General features: G+C 46.4%; 1 protein-coding gene across 1 annotated transcript in view; it reads right to left on the reverse strand.

Annotated features, from left to right (window-relative positions):
- The window catches only part of si:dkey-29p10.4 (tripartite motif-containing protein 14), a 30108-nt gene extending 22993 nt beyond the window's left edge, over nucleotides 1–7115 (reverse strand). The window contains exons 1-5 of the mRNA XM_024140958.2: nucleotides 7073–7115; nucleotides 2780–3123; nucleotides 2291–2496; nucleotides 1806–1941; nucleotides 1487–1582 (exon numbers count right to left, since the gene is read on the reverse strand). Of these exons, the coding sequence (XP_023996726.2) occupies nucleotides 1487–1582; nucleotides 1806–1941; nucleotides 2291–2496; nucleotides 2780–3123; nucleotides 7073–7115 (825 nt within the window). The remainder of the gene's footprint in view (nucleotides 1–1486; nucleotides 1583–1805; nucleotides 1942–2290; nucleotides 2497–2779; nucleotides 3124–7072) is intronic.
- Nucleotides 7116–11267: the final 4152 nt, after the last annotated feature.

Here is an 11267-nt window from a genome sequence, read left to right on the forward strand (position 1 = left end):
CTGTCTAGCGCATGGAGTGTCATGGACCCTTGTACGCTGCTGCTACTCTGTTTATTATCTATGCATAGTCACTTTAAAACTCAACCTACGTGTACATATTACCTCAATTACCTCGACACTGGTGTCCCGCACATTGACTCTGTACGGTACCCCCTGTATATAGCCTCGCTATTGTTTTTTACTGCTAATGATAATTATTTGTTACTTTTATTATCTTTTTTTTTTTTTTTACTTAATACTTTCTTAAAACTGCATTGTTTGGTAAAGGGTTGTATTCAGCATTTCACTGTAAGGTCTACTACACCTGTTGTATTTCATCATTTCACTGTGAGGTCTACTACACCTGTTGTATTCAGCATTTCACTGTGAGGTCTACTACACCTGTTGTATTCAGCATTTCACTGTAAGGTCTACTACACCTGTTGTATTCAGCATTTCACTGTAAGGTCTACTACACCTGTTGTATTCAGCATTTCACTGTAAGGTCTAGTGCACCTGTTGTATTCAGCATTTCACTGTCAGGTCTACTACACCTGTTGTATTCAGCATTTCACTGTAAGGTCTACTACACCTGTTGTATTCAGCATTTCACTGTAAGGTCTACTACACCTGTTGTATTCAACATTTCACGTAAGGTCTACTACACCTGTTGTATTCAGCATTTCACTGTAAGTTCTACTACCTGTTGTATTCAACATTTCACTGTAAGGTCTACTACACCTGTTGTATTCAGCATTTCACTGTGAGGTCTACTACACCTGTTGTATTCAGCATTCACTGTGAGGTCTACTACACCTGTGTATTCAGCATTTCACTGTGAGGTCTACTACACCTGTTTGTATTCAGCATCTCACTGTAAGGTCTACTACACCTGTTGTATTCAGCATTTCACTGTAAGTCTACTACACCTGTTGTATTCAGAATTTCACTGTTAGGTCTACTACACCTGTTGTGATTCAGCATTTCACTTGTAGGTCTACTACACCTGTTGTATTCAGCATTCACTGTAAGGTCTACTACACCTGTTGTATTCAGCATTTCACTGTAAGGTCTACTACACCTGTTGTATTCAGAATTTCACTGTTAGGTCTACTAACCTGTTGAATTCAGCATTTCACTGTCAGGTCTACTACACCTGTGTATTCAGCATTTCACTGTAAGGTCTACCACCTGTTGTATTCAGCATTCACGTAAGGTCTACTACACCTGTTGTATTCAGCATCTCACAGTAAGGTCTACTACACCTGTTGTATTCAGCATTTCACTGTAAGGTCTACTACACCTGTTGTATTCAGCATTTCACTGTAAGGTCTACTACACCTGTTGTATTCAGCATTTCACTGTAAGGTCTACACCTGTTGTATTCGGCGCATGTGACAAAAACAATTTGATTTGATTTAGAGGGATACAGGGTGTGTACATTAGGCTTTTGCGTCAGGTCAGACCTAAAAAATACTTGGTCCAACTGAGGTCCTGTCTGCTTTACCTGGAATCTCTGTTTCTTCTCTGTCATCTCAGTCACTCTGCTGATTAAAGACTGTTCTGTTTCCTGCATCTTCTCCGTCTCCTCTTTCAGGTTCCCCTGCCAAGACAAAAAAAACATAGTGACAACATCCTGCCATCAATAGAAACATGCTTTAGTTCTCTGAAACATGTATTTATACTATAACACGTGTGCTACGGTTATTACCACCGACGTTACTTAAGACAACATTAATACTATGGCTGATACAACTGGGATGTGATCAGGTTGTTGTTGTGTGTTTTGGTAAACAGTCAGGTAATCCCCCTCCTCTGTTTCTCACCCTCAGCTCCCTTTCGGCCTCTCTGATGCTGATGCAAGCGTGGTCCCGGTGCGACCCGATCACGGTACACACGGTACACACACACACGCTACACTGACGGCAGTAGATTTGGTTCCTCTCCTGGTGTTCCTGGCACCTGATGACAAATGTAAGTTGTACTTTTAGCCAGCTGTTTAATGATTTGTCAAATAATAAATGAAATAAACAAATCGTCAACTTTAAAATGAAATGTTGAAACGCAAAATTATTTTAAAATAATTCAAGACTTTACTGCAAATATCGTCCAAAGGTGTTAGGAATTTGACTTTGTGCAGCTCAGAAAAAGGAAAGTAAATTGAGATTCTCCCCAAATTAGAATGAACCCTTACCTCCAGGTGAGGTGTCCTCCACGGGGAACCAGGGTGTGCTCTGGAAGACGGGGACTCCAGTGTGGGCCGGAGGTGGTCGGAGCACATGGAGGCTCCACACACCAGGCAGGTCTTCACCGCAGGGAGAGGCCCTCGGCTGGGGCAGTAGTGGCAGGGTAGGAAGGTCTCCCTAGAGGTTTGGCGAGCCAGGCTGGGGACAGGTTGGTACGTCCAGGGGAAATCTTGTTGGCAGCACGGGTAGGAGAGGTGGAGGTGCCAATTAGACCAGGGGATCTGTTGGAGATCTCTGGAAGAGGCTCCCTCTCGGCTTCAACAGGCTTCTCCTTCGTAGGGGTGACTAAACGTAAATGGGTCGTGTGGGCGTTTCAGCAGGATTCTGGCGCGGTGTGTGCGGATCTCTTGCAGGGGGTGGCGGTGGTCCAGTTCAACGGTGGTGATTCTTTCTCGGCGATGTGTCGTTCACGTTACCGGCTGCAGCTTCAGGTGAATTTCTAGGGTCATTCAGGGGTTCTCTTTTGAAGAGGTTCTGTTGCAGCAGGGGGTTCGTCCAGCTCAAGGGCGGGTCTCTCCTACGGGACCTAGACCTATCACGTGTCAGGTCCGGACCTCTGGCGGCGACGGACGCAGTACTAGACGGTTTGGTTGCTGAGGAAAATGGTGCTGCTGCAACTCCTCCTCACTGGACAACTCGACGTCAGACGACGTGTTCTGATTGGCTGAAGAGGAGGAAGAGGCGGGTCTCTTACGGTCACCAGACTGTCCCCTGGAGTGGGCGGAAGAGGAGCTGCCAGTGGCTTGTCTCTTGTTGTCGTGAAGATGGCCTCCTGGGACAGGAGAACTGGCTGGTCTCTTCCCCAACAGACGCTTGGATAGAGAGATGGAGGCTCTCTTCCCAAGGGTCCAGCCCACCGGATTGATCTCAATGACATCCTCTTCATTGGCTCTGCCTTCTATACCCAACAAGACATACATAACACAAATACATTAGTAGTGATTAGGCCTATTTTGGGAGACATCAAAAAACACAAACCTAGCTAAATCAAATCAAATTGTATTTGTCACGGCACAGACTACAACGGGTGTAGACTTTAAGCGAAATGCTTGCTTACAAGCCCTTCCCAACGATGCAGAGTTAAAAATTATGGGAAATATCATATTATTTGATGATATAATCAATTGACCTTATTCTATTCTAATGCAAGTCAACGGACTTCAGTAGACTTTTGACCTGTGCGTCAGTCAACTTAGCCTAATACTGTTGTTAATGTTTCTCTCATAGCCAAGTCATCATCACCATATTAAAACAATGTGTTATAGTTTTACTGTAGGCCAAGTATCATTACACATGTACATCTTTCCCAGCAGTAGCCTACATTTGGAAATGTTCGTTCCCAAGACTAGCCAGCCAACCTGGGGTGTATTTATTACGTCTTGGAACGGAAACCGTTTACCATTTAAGTTAAAACCAAACAGAGCAAAGGAACGAAGCGTGGAGGAACCTATCAGAATTTGTCCAATTGAAATTCTCGTTTTCGTTGCTAAATGTTTTCCGTTTGAAGTAAACGTTTGTGTTGCAAAACGTTTTGTAACAGACGAAAGTTTTGCAACCGAATCGGCGTAATGAATAAACCCCCTGTATCCTTGTCCCAGGCTAATTGCGCATGGGCAGAACTGTCTGGTGAATTTGGGAAGTTACCTGTTGGTGCGGTAGTGGTGTATGTGCAGGCGCTTCATCTCGCCACGGACTTGCGGTAGTGTCTCTCTTAAACCCAAACGGTAAAGTCTTGTACTCCTCCTTGCACTCGGGGCAGTAGTATGGACCGGTGGGCGACCCACTCCATAACTCCTGTATACAGCAGTAGCAGAAAACATGTTTGCATCCCAGCGCGGTCGGAGTCCGACATATACGGTGGCACAAAGGACACACCGAGGGCTCGCAGTCGGGGTCGGAAACGACTGACCCATTTTGTCCAGTAAAAAACGATATTTGTTCGTTTTTTTTGTCAACAACACGACAGACTAGACCACCAGGAAACGAAACCCGTAAAATTAGGAGGAGTCAAGTGTTTGAAATACGTACCCAGTGTAGTCCTCCCACTGCGCCCCACTCTTAAAGGTACAGGAAAACTAAATCTTCTCTGACCCAAATACATGTAGCTCGTTAGGTCTACAGATCAAACTACGCAGTAGTGGCCTGGACTAGTGTCATCATTTGAAGAAAACAAATACATGAGGAAAAAGAATGCGTACTTGTTACCCTACCCGTATGTTTCTGGATTGCTATGATTGTAAGGTATTCAAGGGGTTAAAAGCATACCGACCTCTCACCATTTTGACATCACATGAAACACATTTTGAATGGCTTGTAACATAGATTGTGGGAATTAATCTCTGAACATAGGTCTACTCTAACCTTTAAATTATTTCTTCATCTGGTTTACTAAACAATTCCAATATGTGTTCTGTGTTTCATTCATAGTTTAAATTCTCCAAGGAGGCCTGGGCTTTTGGAGCTCAGTTAGGGTTAGGGTACATTCAGAAACAGCAGGTCGTGTTTTGAAGTGTTTGTCCTATAGCAGGCCGTGTTTTGAAGTCTGTCCAATAGCAGGCTGTGTTTTGAAGTGTCTGTCCAATAGCAGGCCGTGTTTTGAAGTGTGTCCTATAGCAGGCCGTGTTTTGAAGTGTCTGTCCTATAGCAGGCCGGGTTTTGAAGTGTCTGTCCTATAGCAGGCCGCGTTTTAAAGTGTGTCCAATAGCAGGCCGTGTTTTGAAGTGTCTGTCCTATAGCAGGCCACGTTTTGAAGTGTCTGTCCAATAGCAGGCCGTGTTTTGAAGTGTCTGTCCAATAGCAGGCCGTGTTTTGAAGTGTCTGTCCAATAGCAGGCCGTGTTTTAAAGTGTGTCCTATAGCAGGCCGCGTTTTGAAATGTGTCCAATAGCGGGCCGTGTTTTAAASTCTGTCCAATAGCGGACTTTTTCCAAACTGGGTCCTGGGGATCCCAAGGGGTGAACAGGTTGTTTGTCCTCGCGCTACACATCTGACTTAAAATRATCAATTCATCATCAAGCTTTGATYATTTGAATCAGCTGTGGTTTGTTTGGTTCTAGGGCAAAAACCAAAATGTTCATCCAGTCCCACTCATGCTTAGGTTTTTCTGAGTGTATGTAACGGATGTGAAATGGCTAGTGGAGCGATGGGTAACGATGCTTCGTGGGTGTCAGTTGTTGATGTGTGCAGAGGGTCCCTGGTTCGCGYCCGGGTCGGGGCGAGGGGACGGACGTAAAGTTATACTGTTACATGTACTGATATATAAAGGTAGGACATGTGACATCACGGCCACTTTTAGGGAAAAAAACTGTTTATATGCAGAGTTGTGCCTATTGTTCACACACNACACACACACAGACACACACAGACACACACACACCCGTATCATCGTGCAAGGGCCTCTCAATAACAGCATCTGCATTCACGCAACACACCATCACCAATGAGGTCAATGATGCGATGACTGGCTGCGTTAGCAAACATGACTCCTCTCTCAGGAGGTGGTCCTGTAGTGCATACTAACACACACAGAGGTGATACAGTACGTCTTGCATATTGATTCCTGCTGAGAGGACAAGAACAAATGATACAGCTTGGCAATAAAAAGGGTTTTGTCCATTATATATATATGTCATGGATTTCAATCAGACATTTATCAAACAAATCTGTAGTAAAACGTAATTTATAACAAAAAGACTCATTGTGTTATTAAGGGATTTAAGGGGTTAGGTAACAATCTCTAAATATATATAAATAAAGCAGGTATTTTAGCCTCTAAATATTGTAACGACCTTGTGTTTATAAGCGTGTAAATCGACTCTGCCGCACGAGCGTGCTTTTGCGTCACAGTCGATAGTGCGCTGGACTTCGGGCTAGAAGGTCGAGGGTTCGAGACCTGCTCCCCTGCCTGTTTCATTACATTATATATAAATAAAGAATGTATTTTAGCCTCCAAATATCTATAAATAAAGAAGGTATTTTAGAATGTAAATATCTATAAATAAAGAAGGTATTTTAGCCTCTGTGGTGCCATTAGAAAGCATTGTAGCTAGCTCAGTGTGGCTAGCTCAGTGTGGCTAGCTCAGTGTGGCTAGCTCAGTGTGGCTAGCTCAGTGTAGCTAGCTCAGTGTGGCTAGCTCAGTGTGGCTAGCTCAGTGTGGCTAGCTCAGTGTGGCTAGCTCAGTGTGGCTAGCTCAGTGTGGCTAGCTCAGTGTGGCAAGCTCAGTGTGGCAAGCTCAGTGTGGCAAGCTCAGTGTGGCAATCTCTTTCCCTGTGGTTATCAGTGGATAGATGAGAGTTAAATCCTGTCTCTTTCCCTGTGGGGCCAGGGTAGGGTGAGAGTGGCACCAGATCGGGCCAGGGTAGGGTGAGAGGGGCAGTGTTTTGGCTGAGATAAGCTATTCAGTATGGACAATGTTAAGGCTCCACCCTGAATGACAGCAAAGTAAAGCAGAGGAGAATGCTTCAGTCACACAGAGAGAGGCCCTGTCCTATAGACAACATGTTCACACAGAGAGAGGCCAGTCACACAGAGAGAGACCAGTTACTCAGACAACATGTTCACTCCCTCCCCCTCTCTTTAAAATCACCATTACTCCCATCTCTTCCCATTTCATCATTAAACTGTCACCATTTCCCATCTCCACCTCGCTCCATCCAACTCACCCATTCATCCCCATCTCATCAACTCACCCTCTCCACATCTCTCCCCGCTCCTCAATTAACTCACCCATTCTCCCCATCGTCTCCCCGCTCATAAACTACCCATTCTCCCCATCTCATCACTCACCCATTCTCACCCATCTCTCCTACGCTCGTCACACCCATTCTTCCCCCATCTCATCAACTCACCGCATTCTCCCATCTCGCCCCTCATCTCGTCAACCTCACCCATTCTCCACATCTCTTCCCTCACTCAATCACTCCCCTTCTCCCCATGTCTTTCCCTCGCTCCCATCAAACTCACCCATTCATCCGCCATCTTCCCCCATCTCATCAATACCCATTCTCCCCATCTCTATTAACTCCCATTCTCCCCCCTCTCTCATCAACTCACCCATTCTCCCCATCTCTCCCACCTCTCTCCATACATTCACCCATTCTCCCCATTCTCCCTCTCCTCTAACCACCATATCCCCAGCGGCTCCACCCTCTTCTTCATAAACTTCACCATTTCCCCCATCTCTTCCTTTCACTCATCCACTCCCATTTCTCCCTTCCTCCCCATCTTTCCACTCGCTCATCAACTCACCATTCTCACCACATTCTCCCATCTCTTCCCTGCATCATCAACTCCCCATTTCCCCCATCTCTTCCCTTCACGCAGCAACTTAACCCAATTCTCCCCTATCTCTTCCCTCACCTACATCAACCTAATCAATTCTCACCCATTCTCCCACATCTTCACATCACTCAAACAACTACCATTCTCCCATCTCCTCCTTACACTAATAACTCCCATTCTCACCCCATTCTCCCACTTTCCCCTTCACTCTCAAACTCCACCCATTCTCCCCACATCTTTCCCTCACTTACATAAACTCGACCATTCTCCCACATTCTTCCGTCACTCAATCACTCCCCCATTCTCCCCACTCTTCCTCGCTCATAACCCGATTTCCCCCATCTCTTCCCTTCACTCATCAACTACCCATTCTTCCCCCTCTCTTCCCGTCCTCATCAAGCGCACTATTCTTCCACATCTCTTCCCTCGCTCATCAACTCCACCCATTCGTCCCGTCATTCAACTCACCCTTCTCCCCATCTCTTCCATCTCATCATCAAACTCACCATTTCTTCCCCATTCGCTCCCCTTGCTCATCAATTCACCCTTCTCCCACATTCTTCCTCATTCATCAACTCCCCATTCTCCCCTTACTTCCTTCACTAATTACTCACCCAGTTCCCAACCTTCCCTCTTCATCAACCTCACCATTCTTCCCCCATCTCACTCAACTCCCCATTCTCCACATCTCTCCCCTCTCCTCATCATCACATTCTTACCCACATCTCTATCCCCTCACTCATACAACTCCCCATTCTCCCATCTCTTCACCTATCACGATCAACTCCACCCATTCTTCCCACATCTCTCAACCATCTCTCATCAACTCACCATTCTCCCCCATTCCATCAACTCACCATTTCCCAATCTTCCCTCGTCTCTCAGATTCACCATTCACCCACATCTCTTCCCACTCACTCATCAACTACACCCCAATTCATCCCCCATTCTTCCTTCACTGCTCAACTCACCCATTCTCAATCTCCTCCCCCTCTCTCATCAACATTCACATTCCCCGCATCTCTTCCTTCATCATAACTCACCCAGTCTCCACCCATATCTACCCTTCGCTCCATCAAACTCACCCATTCTCACACATCTTTCCCCTGTCGCTCTATCAATCCCATTCCCCCCATCTCTCCCCTCTTCATCAACTCACCATTCTCCCCACATTACTCAACAATCACCATTCTCCCCATCTCTCCCCTCTTCATTCAACTACCACATTACTCCCATCTCAATTCAACTCACCCATTCGCCAGCTCTCTCCCCCTCTCTCATCAATTCACCTTTCTCCCCCTCTCGCCCCTCGCTCTTCAACTCATCATTCTCACCCATCTCGCCCCTCACGCACACTCCATGACTCACCATTCTCTCCATCTCTCCCCCCGCTCAATAACTCACTCATTCTACCCATCTCTTCCTTTCACTAATCACTCCCCATTCCACCCTCATTCCGCCATACTCTTTCCACTTCCATCATCAACTCCCCATTCTCACCTTCTCCCCATCCTTTCCTTGCAATTCATCAACCTCCCCATTCTCCCCCATACTCTTATCCTTCACTTCCAGCTCCCCATTCTACAACCCATTCTTCCCCGATCTCCTCCCCCATCGCTACATTAACGTTCAACCCATTCCTCCCACATCTCTTCCACTCGCTCATATCAACACCCAGTCTCACCCATTCTCCCATTCTCTTACCTTTTCACTCATCCACTCCCCCATTCTCACCCATTATCCCACATCTTTCCCTCAGCTCATCAAACTCACCATTCTCACCCATTTCTCCCCCATCTCTTCCCCCTTTCACGCATCCCACTCCCCCATTTCTCACCCATTCTCCCCATCTCTTCCACTCGCTCATCAAACTCACCCATCTCACCATCCATCCCCATTCTCCCTTTCACTCATCACCATTCACCCATTCTCCCCATCTCTTCCTTCACTCATTCAACTCACCCTTCTCCCCACATCTCTTCCTCACTTCATCACTTCACCATTCTACACCCATTCTCCCCCCATCTTTCCCTCACTCATCAACTCACCCATTTCTCCCCCATCTCTTCCCTATCACTCATTCAACTCACCCTCTCCCCACATCTCTTACCCCTCACTAGACCAGTCACCCATTCTCACCCATTCTCCCCATCTCTTCCTTCACTCATCCAACTCCCCATTCTCCCCACATCCTCCCGTCACTCATCAATCATCATTTCTTCCCCAACATCGTCTCCCCCTGCACTCATCACACTCCCACATCCCCTCACCCCGATGCTATCAACTCCCCCATTCTCCCACATCTCTCCCCCTCGCCAGATTCAAACTTCCCCATATTCTCCCACATCTCTCCCCCTCGCTATCAACTCCCCCATTCTCCCCACATTCTCTCCCCCTCGACTCATCAACTCGCCCGATTCATCACCACATCTCTCCTCCTCGCTCATTCAACTCCCCCATTTCCCCACATCTCTCCCCGATCGCTCATCAATCAGTTCCCCATTTCCCCAACATCTCCCCTCGAACTTATCAACTCCCCATTCTCCCACATCTCTCCCCCTCGCCTCATCAAGCCCCATTCTCCACTCTCTCCCCCCTCGCTCAGTCAAACTCCCACATTCTCCCAACATCTCTTCGCCGACTCCTTTAAACCTTTCTCCCTCGATACTAGCACGCAATAACAAATTCTAAATCTCCCCTTTTATGGCTTTCACTACAAAAACTGTCCGCACAGAATTTTCTCGCCCGAGATATCTCTCTCTCACTTCAACGTTTGGATGCAACTCCCCGCCCATTTCCCCCTCCATATCTTCTACGCTGCCCCTCCCCCTTCGGGAATCAGAGCACCCATTCTCGCCCGTATCTTATACCCTAGCTCAAATACATCTCCCATTCTCCGCGACAATCATACTCCCCCCTCCCTCTCTATGCACCTGACTACTACAAACTATGATAGGACAAACCCAAACATGTCAAAATAGATAAACTGTCAGTGCATACGACTGCTAGCCTCGTGCCTTATGGAGTTCAAGACACATTATTCTTCTATCTTTTGATTGGCAGCACAACATGTCAGTTCATGCTCCAAGACTCAGTGATCGCTGAGGACGTGTCATCCGCAAAAGGGTGTGCCATAATATCTCTGTAAATGACTAATGGTATAAGGCGAACAGACGGTGAGTAACATAGACGACCTCCTCACAGTATTCTTATGTAATTAAGTCTAACATAACTACACAGAGTAGGGTAAATGAAACTAGTGAACCTCCAGCGTACACCCATACAGGCCTACCAAGGATACCAGAGTGCATCCGCTGATGCTATGTGACATATCAATGAAAAAACGTACAGTATATATGTAACTAAGTTATTTACCTACAAAGAAATAAACATTTAAATGCATTTCACTATTTAATGTTTTATAGAAATCCACAGTGAGGAAGGAAATGGTCCTCCCCTTCCTCCGTGGAGAGACCATCAACTGACAACATGACACCAGCTAGAACATGTCCCTTGTACTGTCATTTTTAAACCACAGCGTAACAGCCCTTGGGCTCTCTGACTCGTCATTGCTATTCGTTGTCTATCTTATAGACTTAGTCCTAAGGGGGGAGAAGAGAGCTGAATCAATCAACCTGAGCTAGGACTTGTTACAATCCCAAAGGAACAACCTGAGCTGCCCTGACCTTCTCTCCTCATGGATCCTACCCTACTGATCCATCTCTCCTGAATCCTCCCCTCCTGTTCCTCCCTCACTGGGCA

Source organism: Salvelinus sp. IW2-2015, unplaced genomic scaffold (genome assembly GCF_002910315.2).
Source record: "Salvelinus sp. IW2-2015 unplaced genomic scaffold, ASM291031v2 Un_scaffold2340, whole genome shotgun sequence".
Taxonomy (NCBI): Eukaryota; Metazoa; Chordata; class Actinopteri; order Salmoniformes; family Salmonidae; genus Salvelinus; species Salvelinus sp. IW2-2015.